We start from the raw sequence: 20,237 nt of genomic DNA, 5'->3' as shown, positions 1-20,237 counted from the left end.
TGTAATTAGTTCGTCCTCTCTGTCCTCTGATTGGGACTCCAGGCTTCACTCCAATCCTTTCTTTCTTTCTTTCTTTCTTTCTTTCTTTCTTTCTTTCTTTCTTTCTTTCTTTCTTTCTTTCTTTCTTTCTTTCTTTCTTTTTCTCTTTCTCTCTTTCCTCCTTCCTCTTTTCCACCTCTCTCTCCTTGTTTCCTTTCCTTTCTGTCCTCTTATGACCTCTCCTTTCCTTGTTTTTCGTCCTTTTGCTCCTCTTTCATCCCATGACATCTTTTCACATCTTTCTTTCCCTTTTTTTTACACCTTTTTCTTTCTTTCATTTTTGTTTAGTTATTTTTCTAACCTAATTTTCCATCACTTCTTATTTCTCTTTCTTTCCGCTTTTTCGTCAGTTTCTATCCTTCTGTTTCTCTTTAATTTTATTTTTTGTATTTCTCTTTCCCTCTTTTTTGTTTCTTTCTTTTAATGTTTTTCTTTTTCTCTTTCCCCTTTTTCTCTTGCTCTCTTCCTGTCTTTTTGTTTTCTTTTTCCATTTTATTTCTTGTCCTTTCTTTTATTTTCTCTCTTTCCTTTCTTTCTCTGTTACTCCTTTTATATCTTTCTTTTTTTCAGCTTTTTTGATCTGTCTTTATTTTTGCCGTTCATTTCTCTTTGTCCGCGCTCTTTTCCTCTCTTTTTCTCCTTTTTACTCAACTTCCATCTTCTCCTCCTTCTTTTTTTCCCCTTCCATCTCAATGCATTTCTTTAACTCATTCATTTTTTACTTAATTTTCCTCATCCTTCCTTCCTTCCTTCCTTCCTTCCTTCCTCCTTTTCCTCTGCTCACCTCCTTTGACCTTCAAGAGCATCTTTTCCTCTCTTTCTCACATTTTTCCTTTTCTTCCCCTGTATTCCTTTTTATCTTTCTCCTTTTCTTTCCCATCATCTTTTCTTTTCTCTCATCTCTCCTTCCTCTCTTTCGTTCCCTCTCTGACTCTCAGTCGTGTTACTCACCGGTTCATCCGTCCTTCCTCTCTCTCAGTGTGAGTGTGAATGTCCCTGTGACTTACTGTGAGCTCTGTGTGTGTGTGTGTGTGTGAGTGTGTGTGTGTGTGTGTGTGTGTGTGTGTGTGTGTGTGTGTGTGTGTGTGTGTGTGGAGGCCCTGCTGATGAGTGCTACTATCAGCGGCGTGTTGTGTCCTTGTGAGTTGGAGGAGAGAAGGAGGATGGAGGGAGTGAAAGGCGAACGCCGTCTGATGGACCTGAGCAGAATGACTGATGTAAAGATTGACGGACTGCTCCTTTAAAGGTCTGTCTCTCTGTCTCTTCGTCTCTGCAGGGCTACACGGACGAGCCCGTGTCCAAAGTCCTGTGTCACGTGGAGGACGGCTCCGTGGTGCAGCTGGACCGGTGGAACCTGCTGGTGGAGAAGAGCACGACGCAGCCGGAGGAGGGGACGCAGAAGGTCAGAGAGCGGCGTGTTCGACGGCGAGCTCGTCCATGAGCCCTGATCTGTGTGATGTTTACACAGAAACACTCACTTCAATGTTTTCCTCCTTCGTCCTCAGCTTCCTCTCAACGTCTTCAACAACTACTTCAGCCTGGGCTTCGACGCTCACGTCACCCTGGAGTTCCACGAGTCCAGAGGTTCCCGACTTTTTTAACTCAGCTCCGTTCATTTTCCATGAAGTCGTCTTAACGCGGCCCACGCCACGGGAAGATGAGCAGAGCTGATGAAATATTTAACACAGACTCAGTCACATTTTCTCAGCGCCGTACTCTGAGTCACCTCCTCAGCGCCACTAACGTTTTCTGTCCGTCTTTCCAGAGGCCAACCCGGAAAAGTTCAACAGCCGCTTCCGCAACAAGATGTTCTATGCAGGAGTGAGTGTTCCTCTTAGCTTAACACACATTCACACACACTCACACACACTCATGGAGGAAGTGTCTTCCCTGTGGGATTATGGGAAATATGAGGAGAGATGTAGGAGGCTGAAGACAGAATTTAAAGATCAGAGTCTGAAATCTGAAACCAAAAGTCGACTCTGAAATCAGAATTCTGACATCGTCATGTTTCAACTTTAAAATCGGAATAAAAGCCAATTTTCTAAACAAAAACAGTCTGAAAAAGAAAGTGTTTTTATCCTCTTCTGTAATTTCTGTTTTACATCAGTTTGAAAACGTTCACAGATCAATAATTCAGTGAAGTATGAGAAACGTCAGGAAGGCAGAGTTAATGGAAAGTAAACATGTAGGGATCAATGTTTTTTTAATGAAGGAACTTCAACGATTCTGTTTAATTATTCACTTTTCTCTGTTTGTGTGTGTGTGTGTGTGTGTGTGTGTCTGTGTGTGTGTGTGTTCACAGGCTGCTTTCTCAGATTTCCTCCAGAGAAGCTCCAGGGATTTGTCCAAGCACGTCAGAGTGGTGGTGAGTGCTAACACTCTCAGTCTGTATCACTTTTCCGTGTCAGTGTGTCTGGACAGCGGGTCGCTCGGGTGATTACACGAGTCCGTCCTTCAGCTGCTCTGGTGACACTCGACGTGCTGAAGAGTCCTTCAGGGAGACGCGGAGCACTCAGCAGAGCCTCCACGCTGCTGATGACCTCTGACCTCTGAACAAGGAGAGAGAAAAACACTCAGAGCCATCATCAATTCCTCTGGTTGTTTGTGTGACGGGGAAAAACGTCCTCCAGGAATTCACCAGACAAAGAAAACACATCAAAGACGGCACCCTCCTTTTCCTTTGGCTAGTTTTCTATGTTTCTTCACACTGAATTAAAACAAATTACATCATCAGCTTAAATGATAAATCTTTTTTTTTTTCATTTTTATCCTCTCCTCAAAACTGCAGTTGTTGGGAGTTTCTTAGAAACAGCCAAGCAAAAAGATTCTGAGGCTTTGATGTCTTTAGATTTTTGAGCTTTCGGCTGATATATACAAAATTCTGGAACTCTTTGCTTTACTGTCTATAGATTCTGGAACTCTCCGCTTCAATGTCCCAACATTCTGGAACTTTCTGCTTTAAAATCTCAACATTCTAGAACTCTCTACTTTAAAATCTCAACATTCTGGAACTTTCTGCTTTAATTTCCCCAAACTTTAGAACTCTCTCCTTTACTGTCATAAGATTCTGGAACTCTCTGCTTTAATGCCCCAAAATTGTGGAACTCTCTGCATCAATGACCTTTGATTCTGGAACACTCCACTTTAATGAAATAATTCTGACCCTGTCTGCATTAATGTCCCAACATTCTGGAACTTTCTACTATAAAATCCAAACAATCTGGAACTTTCTACTTTAGTATCCTGAAATTCTGTCTTTAGATTCTGGAGCTTTCAGCTGTAATGTTTCAAAATTCTGGAACCTTCTGCTTTGATGTCCCATGATTCTGAAAGTCTCCCCCCTCTACTGATTGGATCCCCCAGCTGCGTCACTGCTGAAGGATTGCTGCTCCAAACTGAACACATTGTCCCTGAAACATCCCATAAATTCAAAAATAGATTCATTAAACCTCGGGCATGTCATTTTTCACATTCCTTGCTGCTGCTTCAGGGCCTGTGCAGAGCTGTGTGGGCCGCGCTGATCTAACCTTTGACTCACCTCCATCTTTGAGGGTTGAGAGTTTGACAGTGGAAGCTGTAGCCTGAGGCTGAAGCTTAACGTCCAGAAACAGTCAATGATCTGAGATGAAGTGTTATAATCTTCTCCGTCTGTGTTTCTGTTTCTCCGTCAGTGCGATGGTACCGACCTGACTCCAAAGATTCAGGAGCTGAAGTTTCAGTGCATCGTGTTTCTAAACATTCCCAGGTCGGTGGATTCACAGACTTCTGATGATCAGAGGCAGCCGGAGGAACATTTAATGTCTAAAACGTGTGTGTGTATTTGTGTGTGTGTAGGTACTGTGCGGGCACCATGCCGTGGGGAAACACAGGAGACCACCGAGACTTTGAGCCACAGCGCCACGACGATGGCTGCATCGAGGTCATCGGCTTCACCATGGCCTCCCTGGTGAGACGACAAGAAAAGAAAAAACAGAGACAGCAACTGGAACTGATAAGGAGATCAGGCTGAGACCTCTACTTTCTTTAATGTAGTTCTCCCTCTCGTCCACTAGGCAGCACTGCAGGTCGGCGGTCACGGAGAGAGACTGCACCAGTGCAGGGAAGTCGTTCTTACTACCTTCAAGACTGTGCCTGTTCAGGTGAGAAAACACACACAGAGCAGCATCAAACACAGTTTCCTCTTGGAGTATTTTATATCTTTTTATTTTAAGCTTAAATTTTTCCTTTTTACAAGTCAGATCTGATCGTATCTTACATAAATATGTCTTTTATAAATAACCTAACCCTAGGCTAAATAAATATATAACCCATGATAAAAATAAATAAAATAAATAATTAGATAAACTAAAAATTAATAATAAAATAAATATAATAATTAAATAATTTAAATATGATATTTAGATTAAATAAAAATTAGATTAAAAATTATATAAAAACAAACAAACAAAAAAAAAGTAAAATAAATAACCTAGCCTTGGGTTAAATACATAAATAACCTATAAAAATAAATTAAGTAAATAATAAAATGAAATAAAAATTAATAAAATAATGTTAATGCATAAAGATAAAAAAAGATAAAAAATAAAATATATATTTATAAAAATTTAATAAAATAAGTAAAATAAATGCCCCCACCTGAGGCCAAATAAACCAATTAAAAATAGATAGAATAGAATTGAATAGATGTTCAAGTTAAATTAAAAAAATTATAATAAACATAATAATAATAAAAAAAATAAAATAAGATAATTCAATGAAATAAGAAAACAAAATACATACAAAATTAAATAAAAAAGACAGTAAAATAAATAACCCCACCTGAGGCCAAATAAACCAACTAGCTATAAAAATAAATTAAATAGATATTTAAGTAAAAAAAAAAAATAGTATATATTATATATATACTATATATATATATATATAATGTATATATATTACATAATATAAAAATTAAAATAAAACCATTCAATGAAATAAAAAACAAAATAAATACAAAAGTAAGTAAAATAGATAACCCAACCCTTGGTTAATGAGACGTTTTGACTAAAATAAGAAAATTGCCCTCGTTGATTTTCTTTTTTTGCAGTGAAATATTAAATAAGTGTGTTAAAGGTGCAGTGTGTCATTTTAAAATGGGACACATAATAAAAAAACAGCTTTTTCAGTATTTTAATGGGCCTGTGGGGGTTTACTGACCCACATAACGTGGAACAGGTGAACCACGTCCTGTAGTGCATCTTAAGGTTTCTCTGAGAACGATCTGAGCTCCTCCTTAAAAACCCGACATGGATTCACTCTGAGACGGATCGTGAATAACCAAACAGGAGCCATCCCTGCTCCTCGCTCAGCCTCTGTTTAATCATTTGCTTTTAACATCGATCCCTGTGTGTGTGTGTGTGTGTGTGTGTGTGTGTGTGTGTCCTTGTAGGTGGACGGAGAGCCGTGTCGCCTGTCTCCCTCAACTCTCCGCATCTCCCTCCGAAATCAGGCCAACATGGTCCAGAAGAGCAAGAGGCGCACCTCTGTTCCCCTGCTCAACGAGTGAGTCACACACACACACACACAGTAACACACACACCAACACACACACACACACACACACACACACTGGCTGGTGTAGAAACTCAGGAACTAGGCCAGCAGTGTTGTAAAAGCCCGGCTTGCACTGAGTGAGTCATACAATCTGTTCAGTGGGAGCTGACATTCACTCCTCTCAGTGTCCCACATCTCTGATCAGCTCGCCAAAATAAAACCAGCATCAGAGGGATCTGTCTGTGGTCCACTCCCTTTCAAAATAAAACTAGCATCAGAGGGATCTGTCTGTGGTCCACTCCCTTTCAAAATAAAACTAGCATCAGAGGGATCTGTCTGTGGTCCACGCCCTTTCAAAATAAAAGCCCCGTGGGGCTCTGTGGTGGTTCCTGCTCTGCCTCAGATCAGCTGAGCAGAGTTTCCTGAAGCTCCATCCTCTGTCAGAGACTCTGTGTGTGTGTGTGTGCGTGTGTGTGTGTGTGTGTGTGTGTGTGTGTGTGTGTGTGTGTGTACTAACTCCTCCACGCCAGCACTAATGATGGAGTGTGTTTCTCTGTTTCTCTGTGATCACTCTGAAACCAGCTGCTCGTTCAGTAAAGTCTAATAGAGACCAGTAGAGTCCACAGTAGAGTCTCTGCTTCCTGTTCTGCTGCTATCAGTGTTTGTCCACTTACCTCTCTCCTCCTCCTGTCCCTCCTCCTCTCCTCCTCCTGTCCCTCCTCCTCTCCTCTTTTTACCTCCACATTGATTATTCATCGTTTTCATTTGTTGACTTCTCTCCTCTCTTCATGTCGTGCTCTCCTGTTACGTTTTTGTCCTCCTCTCCTCTGTTTCCTCTTTCTCCTTTTCTCCTCTCCTTCCATCCCTTACTCTCTCATTCTTTTCCTTCACCTGTCTCCTTTCTTACAACCGTCTCCTCCCCTTCTTTCCTCTCCTCTTCTTTTCCTACCTACTTGCCTCCTTCCTGTTTCCTTTTTCCTCCTCCCCCCTTTTTTGTTCTTCCCCTTGTCTCCTTTCCTCCATACTTCTCTCCTTTTGTTTCCCTCTTGTCCCTTCTCTCCTTTCCTCCTTCTGTTCCTCTTGTTTCCTTTCCTTCTTGTCTCCTCTCCTCTCTTCTTTCTCCTTCATCTCCTTCCCTTCCCTCTTGTGCCGTGTTCATTCCTTTTTTTGTCTCCTTCCTTCCTCCCTGCTTGTCTTCTTTTCCCCTCTTGTCTCCTCTCCTCCTTTCTTTCCTGTTTCCCTTAATCTTGTCTCCTTTCCTCCCTACTTGTCTCCTCCTTCTTCTTTCTCTCTTGTCTCCTCTCCTCTTTCCTTCTTCTTTCTCTTTCCTCTCATCCCTTCACTTGCGTCTCCTTTCCTCTCTTCCTTTCTCTCCTGCTTCCCTTTATCTTGTCTCCTCATTTCCTTCCTCTTTCTCTTTTGTTACCATTTTTCTTTTCCTACCTACTTGTCTCCTTCCTGTTTTCTTTTTGCCTCCTCTCTCCTTTCTTTCTTCTTTCCCTCCTGTCTCATTTCCTCTCTTCTTCCTCCCTTGTCTCCTCTCCTACCTACCTGTTCCTCTTTATTTTGTCTCCTTTCATACCTACTTGTCTCCTCTTTCTTTCCTTCTTTCTCTCTTGTCTCCTCTCTTCTTTCCTTCTTCTTTATCTTTTCCCTCCTACCTTCTCTCCTGCTTCGCCTCATCTTGTCTCCTTTCCTCCCTGCTTGCATCCTTACTTCCTCCCTGTTTCTGTCTTGTTATCTCCCCTCTGTCCTTTTCATCCTATTTCTTTCATGTCTCTTTCTCCTCACCTCCTCTCCTCCTCTCCCCTCTTCTTCGTCCTTTTCCCTTGTCACCTTCCCTTCTTTCTCTCTCCTTGTTTCCCTCTTGTTTCCTCTCTCCTTATTCCATCTTTCTACTTGCTTCCTCTCCTTTCCTCATCTCCTTTCCTTCTCTCAACTTCTTCTCCTTTAACACTTACATTTTCTTCCTCTCTCATATTTTCATGTCTCCTCTCTCTTGGTTTCCTTGTCTCCTCTCCTCTCTGTCACACATCCCTCCTCTCCTCTCCTCTCCTCTTCTGTGTGTGTGTGTGTGTGTGTGTTTTTGTGTGTGTGTGTGCGGCGGTAGTATTCAGAAGGTGTGTGCAGCTGATCTGCGCCGCCTCTCTGCTCCCCCAGACTCCTTCTCTGTGTAAGTACCTGAGCCTCTGTCACTGCGTGTGTGTGTCACTGTGTGTGTGTGTGTGTGAGGATGTGTGTGTAGGTACAGGTTCGACTGATATCTGATTTCATGACGCTTGAAACAATAATCAAACCCATTTCAGCAACAAATTCCAGTTTCCTTTTCCTCAGATTCACTTTTCATGAATTATTTTTTATTTTTAATGAAATCTGTGAAGTTTATGACACTGATAAGTTTCCAAAACGAGTCTTTGGGCTCATCCTCCATCATTTAAAGTCCCACACATCTCAGCTGATGATGTTACCTGAAGTGGAAGTGTCAGTCGAACTGTGTTAACGTCTGTGTTTGTTCGGTGTCGTCTGACTCTGTGGGACTGAGAGCTCGTCTCTCCGGCAGCATGTTCAGCCCTCTCACCTCTCAACCTGCTTCTTGTCTGTTTCTGCTTCCTCTCACCTGCACCTGCCTGCACCTCCCTCCCTCCTCCTCCTCCACGTCCTCTCCGTCCTGTGAAGCTGCTGCATGAATCTGCTCCAGGATCCATGTTGAAGTGAATCTGTTCTGTGTTGTTTTTTCAGGTCAGAGTGTAGTTTTTCTAACAGCTGACGCTTTGTTTCCTCATTGTTCTTTTCGCTCCTCGCCCACCGTGTTTCTGACGTCAGCGCTCTGCCTCCGTGCTCGCTGAGGCTGAGGCCATCGTTGCCCACAAATATCGACTTAAAAACGAGTTGGCCCACCTGTTTCTGCAGGGACACAACGCAAACGTTTAGAAACCAGCTTTAAAACTTCCCAAACAAACAAGAGAAGAAGAGTTTAGATGTGTCTCTCTGTGTGTCTGCATGTTTGCATGGACGTCCTTATCAACACGTGTCTGCAGAGCCCTGAAATGTGTGTGTGTGTGTGTGTGACGTATGAAGCTCATGTGTGTTTCTTTTCCAGTCCTCACGCCGTCCCTGATCGTCTGCGCCTTCGGGTGAACCGTATCAGCCTCCAGGAGTACGACCGGCTGCAGTACGACAAAGAGCGGCTACGAGACATCTGTAAGGCAGCTGCTGTGTGTATGTGTGTGTGAGTGTGTGTGACTTTTGGGTGAGAGAGAAAAAAATCAGGTACTTCACAGCCTTGTTTTGACGTGTCAGCTCATGAAAGTGTCAAATCTGGATATGAGATAATCCAGTTTTTTCACAATTTAGGAAAAAAATATATATTGGCATATCTTTTGCCATTACAACATTTTTTGATAATTTTTGCAATTTTTTTTTTTTTTTGCATTTTTCTTAAATTCATATTTTACCTAACATTTTTAATTTTTTTTTTGCAAATTAAATAAATTTCTATATTCTATTTTATGCATGGATTTTTTTTTCTATTTTCAATCCCTCCAATTTATTTTTTATTTGAATTTTTTTTAAAAAATTGCTTATTTAGGAAAAGGAAAAAAAAACTAAGATATCTCATGTACAATCTTATAAATTATAAAATGTGTTTTATCTTGTAAAGAAACACTTGCAAATTTTTGAAATTTCATAATTGTCCAACATTTTTGGGGCATTTTCAATTTTTTTGAAAATTTTTGAAATCATTTCAGTTTTTTTTTCTTCCAATATGTTTCACATTTCAAAATGTTTGAAACTTTTGTAAATTTTTTAAGTACTTTTTTTTCAGAATTTCTGAAAAATTATTTAAAAAAAACAAAACTAAGACATCACATGTTCAATTTTTATAAATAAAAAAATATATTTCCCTTTCAAAAAAAATTTAAAAAAATTGAGCAATTCGAATTTTCCCAATCTTTGAAAGTTTTCTTTTTTATCTATTTTTATACTTTATTTTTTCTTTAATTTTTGTAAATTTTTGAAGTTAATTGTTTTTTTCGAAATTAATGAAAATTAATATAAAATAAAACAAACTAAGACGTCACATGTTTAGTTTTCATAAATTAAAAAAAATATATTTCCCTTTTGAAATAAATTGAAAAAAAATTGAGGAATTAGAATTTCCCTAATATTTGAAAGTTTTCTTATTTGTACTTTTTTTTAAAAAAAATTTTTGTGCTTTTTTTTTGGAAATTTCTGCAAATTAATCTAAAATAAAAAAAAAAACTAAGACATCATGTGTTCAATTTTATAAATTAAAAATCTATCTTAAATAGTGTAGATAATTATTTTCTAGACCAGGACCAGTTCAGAGCTTGTACTGGATCAAAACTAGCCCCAGATCCACACTTTTCCAGTTTGTGACTTTTTTCGTCACAGATTTTGTTTCTCCTGATTTAATTTTAATCTCTTATCTCTTTTCAGTTTTCTTTCCGCTTTAAAACAAACTGACCTGAAATGTAACTTTTTTTAAGTAAATATGTGATCATAATGAGTCCTTTGGTCTTGTCAGACTGTCTCAGTGAAACACTGCTGTGTGATAACCAATCAGAGTCAAGCTCTGACCTCAGCCGTGCCTCAGTGTTTGTTTGTTTCCTGCAGCCATCCCGGTCGGCATCGTGGTGGTGAGGGGCGACTGTGACTTGGAGACCTGCAGACTCTACATCGACAGACTTCAGGAGGTCAGTTCCCCTCTGTCTGTCATTTTGTCTTCCTCTTCATCATCATCACTCCATGGAGCTGGCTGCAGCCTGCGCCCTCCTCTCTGTCAGCGTGCTTCCTGTGAATGGATGAATGAGCGGCGCTGACGGACCGCGGGGCCGCTCTTTGTGTCTGCTGTGGGAAACTAACCGAGCTAACATCTGTGGAAGTTTCTGCTGGAAATGCTTTGGCTGTTTGTTAACCTTGAAACCTGTCTGCTGTGCTTGCTAGGACTTACACCAGGCGCCATCTACTGGCCACAGAGTGCACTATCAGGTATATGCTTTTGGGTGTCTCTATAGAGCAACTGTAGAAAACATTTTGACTTTTTTTAAACCCTCACATCTTTGTTTATAATTTCACAGACTTTCCCAACAGATTTTTCTTTCATTTATTATTTTTATCCTTTTTTAATGATCGTTTTGTTACTTTTAGCTTTCATACAGTAGAAAAACACCCCACAAAGCCCCACACACTGAGTGAGCTGTAGATTTTCAGACTGACACCCGTACTGAGCGACACTGCCTCATCGTCCTGATCGTCTGCTTCTTGTTTCTGATCGTTCAGCTGCTCAAACACAAAAACCTTTAAACCTTTTCTCTGTCTGCTTTTCTCTTTTGTTTCCTCTCTCTTCAGATAATCAGATTTTAAACAGAGATAGTTTTTGTTTCCTGGACGTTTGACACCAAAGTGTTTTGTATCTTCACTTTCAGGATGAGTGCCGGGGCGTCCCCAGGACCAGTTCAACCAGTCGACTCTCTCCAAACTGGAGTTTTCTGGATTGTAAGTGGTGAAAACACAAACCTCTCCACCTTTTAGTTAGAGGCATTCCGTATTTCAAGTTTTTGTTGTTTTTTTTTCTAAATAATTTCAGACAATTTTCTGTGTTACCCACTCAGAATTAAGTAAATGGACATTTTCTGCTCATATTCCACTTTTATGAACCTTGATATACAGGTATGTGGCAAGAAATAAGCAAAAAAATATTTTAAACATATTTTACTTTTTTTAAAAGACAAATATAACAATTTTTGGAATTATAATTTTTCCTCATTTTTGAAAATTTACTTTTTTTAATTTTGGGATTTTTTTTTTTATTTTAGGAATTTTGTGAAATTTCATTTTTTTTGTTTAATTTTTTTTATATTACAAATTTTGAAATTTGAAAATTATTTAAATTATTTTGCAAATTTTTGAAATTTAAATTCTTTTTAAATTTTTGCAAATTTTTGAAATAAACTTTTTCTAAATCTTTGCAGATTTTTTTTAAATAAAAAAATGAAGACATCACATGTACAATATTATAAATTAAAAAAAAAATCGTTTAGAGCTTCATTCACTAGATTTTCACTTAGTACAGAATTTTATACACTTTTTAGTCTGTTTTGTCCTTGAAAGTAAAGGTTGTAGACCCCTGGTCTGGTCAAACTGTTTTTGTTTTGTGCATCACAACCTTTAGAAAGCATTGAAAATGCTGCAAAATAATTGTTTCCATTCGTTTTTATGCCTCCAATACAAACAAAAGCGTTATTTTAAGCTCCGCCCACAGAATATCAGCTGATCTTAACACCTTCCCTCTATCAGCTGACACCTTAGCTCCTCCTTCATTGATGTGTCTGATTTCATCAAGGTCATAGGTACAGTCACTGATGCCTTCTCTGTTCCGTACCCCATGGTCTTTGCTGCTGCTCCCCCTTCCACAGAAGGGAGGTGTGCTCTCCCTGTCTCAGACTTTGAATTCTGTGATGATGAATTCTTTCGGTGATAATAATGTCACGCTTCTTACTAATTTCTTTTCTGTTCAATTATCTTTCACTATTTTTCTCTTCCCTTACATTTTTTGACCTTTTTATTTTGTTTATATTCATTTAACCTACTTTTAAAAGCAGTATAAAGATGAAGATTGGATTATTGTTTACATTTCATAAATATACATCTCGTCTCTGCAGCCACATCAGCCGACCGCTTCTACCGCATCGATAAGGCTCAGGTAAACATGACTTAACCTCTGAAATAAAATCCCGAATTCATAGATTTTATTTTGAGTCTCACTCTGTGATCTGTGTCCTCCTGTGTCTGTAGGAGCATCTACACTTTGTGACAGAAATCTGTCAGGAGGAGGTCTTCATCCTGGACCACGAGGTCCCAGCGGCGAGCCAGGCGTCGTCGACGGGGATGCCTGATCTGGTGGTGGAACCTACGGCTGGGTGTGTGAACGTGTCTTTAGCTGGTTTAAATTTTCAACCAGAGGAAAATCTCTGAATATCTTTTTCTTTTCTTCTTTCAGCACTCCATTAACATCTGAAGAACAAGGTAACACACACACACGTGCTCTCTTGATAAGCTTGTTTTTGTTGTGTGAACTCTTCACCTCTAAAATCTCCTCGTCAGCTTCCTCTAAATAAAACCTCCTCCTCTTTTGAGGCCGAACATCAAAGTTTCAGTTCCTCAGAGGTTTGTTCTGGAAAGTTGGAGAAGTTTGAGGATGTTTGTTGCCGCCGCCTCGTGTGAGTGAGAAGTCTCCGGGACTCTCCTCCGTGAACCTGTTCCTCCCAGTCCAGACGTGTCCGGACATGTTTTCAGTCTGTTCACTTTCAGTTTTGTTTCAGACTGTGTGTAAACAGCACAGAGGGTTCAGGGTTCAGCTTTGTCCAGTTGTCTGGATACCTGCAGATACACACGTTAAACACAAACATGACTCAGTCTGACGCGCTCAGTGCAGGTGTATCTACTATTGCTTAAGAAGTCATGGTGTGTGGAGAAGAAAAGATGTTTACATGATTCAACAAGTCTCCATGGAGCTAGGTTTAGCTTCTTTCACAATTCCCACAAGGTTTCCCAGTGCTTTAGTTACACATTATGTATCATGAGCTGCGTTTCCATTACACCTAGAGTTGCACAAAAACTAAATATCGCCGTAAAAAAACAACACAGAAACACCAAAATTTGGGAAAAACTTTTTAATTTGGGTAAAAGTTTTGACATGAGGTGCTTTTTTTCAGAGGTTTTGACATTGAAGTTTGTCACAAAAGTGTAATGGAAACAACTTTTCTGCAATAACATGTCACGTTGTCATAGCAACGCACCCCCTCTCCTCCTCGTACGTGTCCACATCCACACACACAGACTCTGGCGTTCATATTGTAACAGTGTGTGTGTGTGTGTGTGTGTGTGTGTGTGTAGGATTCTCGTTATAATGGAAACACCAACGAGGCGCATTTGTTTTTTAATCCAAACTTCAGAAACATTGCTTTTATTTTGCAAAAACTTGTCATGGAAATGCAGCTATGAACAGGTTTTTATGCGTGTTACCATCCAGATTTGATTCCTTTTTGGCGTGACAATTCAATTTAAACTGCTTTTCTTCAATATTTCAGATTTTTAGTTTGTTTTTTTTTTTAAATCAGGCCATGTGAAAAAGTGGAATGATGACGTTAATGTCTACAGACTTTATCAAGTGCTGTGATACTACGATTTATTCTCCTGACACGGTGAGCAGGACTTCCTCAGCAATATTCGTCTTTCCAGAAACTTCCTTATTCTAAGATATAAGAAGAGAAAATGACGCCTGATCAATGGCGATCATTGATTCTTGTCGTTTAGTATCTTGACCACATGTCTCACCAAGAACAAACAAACCTACGGACACTCACAAACATTCGTATGAATGAAGTCACTGTCAGTGCTGCTGTGGGTTGTAGATGGATTAAAGAAGTTATGTATCTATATTTTTAACACTTTTATAGACAGAGGAAGTGGATAAAATCAACTCTTTTACAGAGAAAGTGAAGAGAAGTGAAGTGAAACCGAAACTTCACTAAGACATTAATGTGGTTACACAGATGAACGTGCAGAAACACAGTCTTTAACTTTGTTCATCGTGAGTCATCGTTTCTTTAGCGCTCTGTAGAAAAAGAGGAAGAGGTCAGACAAACAAACAAACAGACAAACAGGTGTGACTGTGGAAACTTCAGCTCTGATGTGATCTCCTGATTGTTGTCTCTTTTTTACGTTCACAGTGCTGCTGAAGGCCGCCGGTTCAGGAGATCTGTCTACGGTAAGTCACACTCACACGGACGGACAGATTGTTGTCACATGTTGGTAAAACTAGTCTGACGTCTCCAAATAACCAACACTTCCTCAAAACGAGGTCTTGTTTTTACCAGCTGATAAGAAGAGATATCATGACTCAGCAGAAAACTGGAGATAAAACAAACTATCTTTACAGTTATAAACGGGGTGTCTTATTATATTAGAGTAAAAATGTTAATAAAGACATATAAAAAAAGATATATAAGGCTTTATTTCTGTTTTCAGTATAATGGTGGCGTCCCTCAGGGATCGACACTGGAGCCACTTTCATTCTCCCTCTACTTGATATTGTTGTGCTCGGGTTTCTGGCTCCATTAAGGCTCTTTGCTCCTCTTGTTTCCTCCCCTTGCTTCCTTCCCTTGTGTCTACATACCTCACTTTTTTCACCTTCTTGCTCTGCAGATGTCTGAGTGCGTGCGTCGAGGCGTCAGCCTGTTGGTCCGAGACTCTGGAGGTTGTTCGGCGTTACACATCGCGGCCCAGAACGGACACACGGAGCTGGTCAGCTTCATCCTGCAGCAGGGTGAGAAACTGGATCATTTTATGTCTGTGAAACAAATCAAAAACCATCCATCGTGACTTTAACATGAATGTAAGAGTGTGTGTTTGTGTTTTCAGGCTCAAAGGTTCTTCTGGATTTGACGGACAGAGAGAAGTACGTTGGTTTTCTTTCATTTTATTGTTTTTAAAGATTACTTCGTGCATGTTTGGAGCTTAGATAATCTGTGTGTGTGTTTGTTTCCTGTGTGTTTCCACTCAGAGGTGACACCGCGCTGCACAAAGCCGCCTCAGAGAAGCAGCACGCCGTGTGTCGACTGTTGGTGGAGGCCGGGGCGTCGCTCGAGAAGACCAACTTCCAGGTACTAACACACTTAACACTCCACAAACCTGCTCCTCTTCTGACTGGGCCCGGCTGCGGGATCTGGTCTCTGGACTCTTCACACTTTCTTCCTCTTCAGTGGTTTTAAATAAAAAGCAAAGTCATTAAAAACGAGTGACACACACTCTCCTCTGTAAAAACGCTGAGTCGTGTCAGGGAGCAAAAAACCTCCATGTGACAAATTCCTGTCTGTGGTGTTACTTTCATTTTGTTCGAGTGAAACACAGGTTTGATATCCAGGGTGTGTTCTGCTCTGTCCGGTGTTAAAGTTTAAAGCAGTGAAGTCGTAACCTCACGCAACATTTTTTAGACATGTCATCATCTAAACCAAGGGTCTGCTCCTCGTAGCTTTAAAAAATATTACTGAAATAAAGAGTTTTTATTTTTCTTCCAGAGGGTATTGACGATTGAAGACACTGACACTAAATAAAATCCTGTGTTAACATTTAGTTGAACTAAATCTTCATCCCATCTGTCAATAAAGCCTGCCACCGCTCTACTTCACCTCCTACAACATCAACAGCCCACCAACTTTCCATGCACCTGTGGCTAACCTCAAGTTTTACAGCCCTGGGAAGATAACTACATCTACAAAAAGACTCATCTGGAAGAAAACACTGATTTTAATTCTTTGTGGATGGATTCATTTAACTGACAACGTGCCAGATTAATGTATGTGCTTGATATTTGGCAAGTCATTAGCAAACAACAAAAAGCTGTGATTTTTTTTTTTGTAATCTTAATTTTTTGGATTTTTTTAAACAATTTTTTGACATTTAAAATTTTTTGACATTAAAAACATTTTTTTAATATATATATTTATTTATTTATTTTGCTTTATTTGCAAATTTTCAATTTTTTTTTTTGCAAATTAAAAATTTCTTAATTTTTTTAAAATTCATTTGAAGTAAATCACATTTACAATTTCATGAATTAAAATAACAAATGTATCTTTTAGATATTTTTTTAGTAGATTTAAACTATCTGTAAAGTTTTATCCACTTTATTTTCTTTATTATGAAAGTAAAGTAGATTTTGTGTCTCCTGAATGACTTTAATCCAGGTGAGCTGAGGAAAAATGGGTCTTTTGAAAGTAAAAGTTTCAGACCCCTGATCAGAGACTGACCTTATTGACACGGTTTTGATGTAGTTTTTATCCATGAAATTATTCAGGGAAATAAGATTATTACAAATCCTGAACATATTGGACTTTATTTCTGCAAACACACAAAATCTTAGCATAAATTTAAAAGAAATAACTCAAAAGGAGCTGACTAACTGGTATAAAAGGTTTAAGACTAAAAGAAGTATACTACCTGAGACCAAAATGTGAAAAATACTGGATCTTTTCTCTGGGTTATCTGCTGTGATGGGGCTTAAAAAAGGAAAAATTGTGCTTTTCCATATTTCATCTACTAATACTGAGTTAAAATCTGGGGCGTAATGTCTGATCGTTGGTGAAGTTTCAAACTCTGGGCTAAACACATGTTGGAGTAATCCCAGGATGAGATTTCAGTGAGATCAACACAAGATTTGCTCAACTTGTGACATCACAAGTTGATGGAACTCCTTTAAAGGGCAAACTTGTCATTTTGACAAGAGAAACATGACTTTGTAGCATGGAATCACTGGAGGAGGGTTCCGGAATGTTTGGTTCCGGAATGTTTGGTCCCGGAATGTTTGGTTCCGTTGTTCCTTGATGTTTCTTAAAGAGACAGTAGCTGAAATGAGGGTTTTAACAACACCAGCAGGAGAAAAGGAAAGACTTTCTTGAACTGTTTGAGTGAAACTACTGAAACTGTGTCTGAGGGGTGATATGAAGTCTAGAATATTCCCTCTTTACCTGTAAAGAATAATAATCTGTATAAAAAAAGTGTGTAAATTTGTCTCGAGCGTCACTCTCTCGTCTGTGTTTGTTTCCATCAGGGTAAAACTCCAGCTGAGGAAGCGGAGGGCGACTCTGAGCTCACCACCTACCTGAGCAGACAGAACACATCGACTGCTCCTCATGAGGACCTAGAGACAGCTGTCTGAGACACACACACACACTCTCACACTCTTACACACACACTGTGTCTCTGTGGACCCACTCGCAGCGGAAACCGAGGAAACAGACTCTGGTTTTTATCTCCGGACGAAGCGGAGGAGCGGACTGCTCCAGCTCTGCAGAGGAGATTTTACTGGTCGACTATTTATTTGTATTTATTTATTCATAATCTATTTATTGGTCGTTCTGATTGATTGAGTGATTGATTGATTGTAGGACTATTTAACAGTTCAGGATGTAAGTGCACTTTGAGCAGCCGTCAGGTGGTGAGTTCACTTGAAAACGTGTCTTTAATTTCTGGAACAGTTCAAAGGATGACTTCTTTCAGTTCAGAGCTCATCACGACGCTTTTTATTTATTATTCTCTCCATGAAACGTTTGTGCCAAAGACATTACTCTGACGTAGTGTCACAACTGTGTTTGAGACGTATCCCAGAATCCTTCACTGTCAGAAAACTCCCAAACTGCTGGATTTAAAACCAAATTTTAACTGTAAGGGCCTGTGTCCACTGACCGAGTTTTTTACAGCTGTCACTACTCTTTCACCGAAATCAGAAATCATAGAAGGGGCAGGACTTTTGATTTCTCTTTTTATCAAGAACAAAAACAAGAGGACAAACTTTCTAGACCCGTTCTTTTAGGTAAAACCTCCAGGTCTGGGCTTTGTTTGGTCAACTGATGATGCTGCAGTTTGCACCCCAGGCCACTAGCTGGCAGTATAACTTCCTTGTTAAGTACAAAAAAAGAAAAAGATACCAGTATCACTACTTTATCAGCCAATTTAGACAGTTGCACTCTGGAAAATAGTTTCAAAAGTTTGTTTTTATCCACCTAAAACACTGTTTACGTGTAAAAAAAAACGTCAACGTTCTCTTCGAGAAATGTTGTCTTAATTGTTTTAACTCTTTCTTGACCCAAATTTCCACAAAAAATGCAATGAGACAACTTTTATAACTTTTTACAACCTAGCAGCTAGAAAAGCAGAACAACAGCAGATAAATAATCTGTAAACGATGTTACTTCTGCTGCCAGTGGACACAGGCCCTTACACTTCATCCATTGAAAACTCTTGTTACAGGGTTGAAGAAATAAAACCTACAGATGTAATATACCTCTTTAAATATAAAGTACCAGAAACTTAAAATCTAACACCGGTCTAACACGAGGAACAAAAAGCTTCACTTTCTCTTTCTGTTTTTAAAAAATTATCAAAAATCCAAAAAGTATATCAAAAATCAAAATCTTATATTTTCTTTTGCTCACTTTTATTTATTTTAAAGTGTTTTAAACCAAAGTTACTTTTTATTTTCATTGTGTCATGGCTGAAACAATCCTTTACTTGCATGAAAAAAAAAACACGCATCGTGTCCCCGGATCCAAAAAGAAACGAAATCGAAACTTAAGGATTCAAATTGATTCAAACTAGACCTCAAACTTTTAGTTGATATATCTTTGTTGAATCCATCACATCTTTAACAAACTGAAGCTGGCTCAGTTATTTGAAAAGCGCAACGTAGGGTGTAAAAACAGCACCATGAGTCGTCGTCGTCGTGCAGGTGTTTTTGAACATTCACTAAGTCCAGACCAAACCGCATCAGTTCATCCTCAAATAGATTGGAGTCTTTATCTGGTACTCCTGACCCAACAAAGCTTTTAACATGTGGTGTGTGTGTGTGTGTGTATGCCTTCATGTGTGTGTGTGTGTGTGTGTGTGTGTGTGTGTGTGTGTGTGTGACATGGCCCATTCCATATCAAACCCTGTGTGAGCTGTCTCTGTGCAGCGTGCCCATGACTGCAGACTGTGTGTGTGTGTGAGTGTGTGTTTGCTTCATCTATCCAAGAAGAAGAGAAGAATCTGAGCCATACTCAATGCAATATGAATGCTTGACGTCTTTTTGCATTTCTCTGTCGTCGTTTACATTACATTAATGTTTCCACCACAGTCGAGCGTTCAGCAGCGAATGTCACGTTTGGTTCATGATTGTCTCCTTCGTTTATTTCCTGTGCATGTTTGTCAAAGCTCTCTTTTGATAAAACCTGTGGTAAACTTTAAACAGATTTCAGACACTCGGATGGAGACGGGATTTTAAAGCTGCAGAAAAACGATGCAAATCATGTTTCCACTTAAAGCTCAGTGTTACTCTGTTCGCCTTGTTTTCGTTCTTTTGCTCGTTTCAGATTCCGATCGTCTGATTTCTCTTCACTCTTCAAACCAGAAATCAAAGAGTTAAAACTTTGAAACATGGGAAGTAATTTACATTTCTTACTCAGCTAATGCTATCAGAATTTTATCACCTCCAGGGACCATTTTTCAGAATTTTCACACAGCTTTTATAAAGCGAAACTTAAACTAAGCATCAAAAAATTCCCACGGCGTCTTTTTTTAATTATTAGTTTTTAAAAATAAAGACAAAAATTACTCTTTCAGTCAGATCTCTTTTGAGGCTTGAAAATATTTTCCAAGAATCAACTTCAAGAAACTGAAACTTTTTAAATTTCACTCTTCATATTAAAGTTAAATTTTTTGAAAAGCAAAAAACAAACGTCCCCTTCAGGCCGAGATGAACTTGCTGTTAACTTTGTCGCTTCATTTCAGCTAGCATGATGTTCGAATAACTTCCGACAGTTTAAGTTAACATGTTCGTGACGAAACATGACGTTTTGATGTGTATCAGTGGAAGCCTCCATATTGGAAATGCTGAACTCAGCCCGAGCTTTGTTCGAGGTAGGACGGGGTAAAGGGGCGGGTCTTAAGCCTCTTTAGCCTGTCAATTAAATTAGCCATGCCCTTATATGGGCAAAACTTATAAGTTTAAACACTTTGAAATTTTGGACGCAGGCTGTTAATGTGTTCATTTTCACTGTGAAGATTGTCATTTTTAATTTAGTGTGTATCTGATTTCCAGT

The 20,237-nt window shown here is 39.2% G+C and overlaps 1 protein-coding gene across 5 annotated transcripts in view; it reads left to right on the top strand.

The window, feature by feature from the left end:
• The window catches only part of dgki (diacylglycerol kinase, iota), an 83,134-nt gene extending 63,417 nt beyond the window's left edge, over positions 1–19,717 (top strand). For 2 of the 5 annotated variants that reach the window (XM_074697851.1, XM_074697850.1), the window contains exons 14-34: positions 1,316–1,441; positions 1,545–1,623; positions 1,805–1,860; positions 2,345–2,407; positions 3,714–3,787; positions 3,877–3,988; positions 4,095–4,181; positions 5,471–5,583; positions 7,685–7,747; positions 8,675–8,775; positions 10,213–10,292; positions 10,543–10,587; positions 11,025–11,094; positions 12,261–12,301; positions 12,394–12,518; positions 12,599–12,624; positions 14,331–14,368; positions 14,806–14,926; positions 15,022–15,058; positions 15,164–15,263; positions 17,210–19,717. In XM_074697851.1, the coding sequence (XP_074553952.1) occupies positions 1,316–1,441; positions 1,545–1,623; positions 1,805–1,860; positions 2,345–2,407; positions 3,714–3,787; positions 3,877–3,988; positions 4,095–4,181; positions 5,471–5,583; positions 7,685–7,747; positions 8,675–8,775; positions 10,213–10,292; positions 10,543–10,587; positions 11,025–11,094; positions 12,261–12,301; positions 12,394–12,518; positions 12,599–12,624; positions 14,331–14,368; positions 14,806–14,926; positions 15,022–15,058; positions 15,164–15,263; positions 17,210–17,317 (1,665 nt within the window). In that variant the 3' untranslated portion in view covers positions 17,318–19,717. The remainder of the gene's footprint in view (positions 1–1,315; positions 1,442–1,544; positions 1,624–1,804; positions 1,861–2,344; positions 2,408–3,713; positions 3,788–3,876; positions 3,989–4,094; positions 4,182–5,470; positions 5,584–7,684; positions 7,748–8,674; positions 8,776–10,212; positions 10,293–10,542; positions 10,588–11,024; positions 11,095–12,260; positions 12,302–12,393; positions 12,519–12,598; positions 12,625–14,330; positions 14,369–14,805; positions 14,927–15,021; positions 15,059–15,163; positions 15,264–17,209) is intronic. The other 3 variants (XM_074697853.1, XM_074697852.1, XM_074697854.1) reach the window with 2 other exon arrangements.
• The last annotated feature ends 520 nt before the right edge of the window (positions 19,718–20,237 follow it).

This window comes from Halichoeres trimaculatus, unplaced genomic scaffold (genome assembly GCF_033239565.1).
Source record: "Halichoeres trimaculatus isolate MK-OKI-2021-1 unplaced genomic scaffold, fHalTri1.1 fHalTri1_scaffold_21, whole genome shotgun sequence".
Lineage (NCBI taxonomy): Eukaryota > Metazoa > Chordata > Actinopteri > Labriformes > Labridae > Halichoeres > Halichoeres trimaculatus.
The sequence above is the reverse complement of the archived record's forward strand: the minus strand, read 5'-3'. Positions and strand labels throughout refer to the sequence as shown.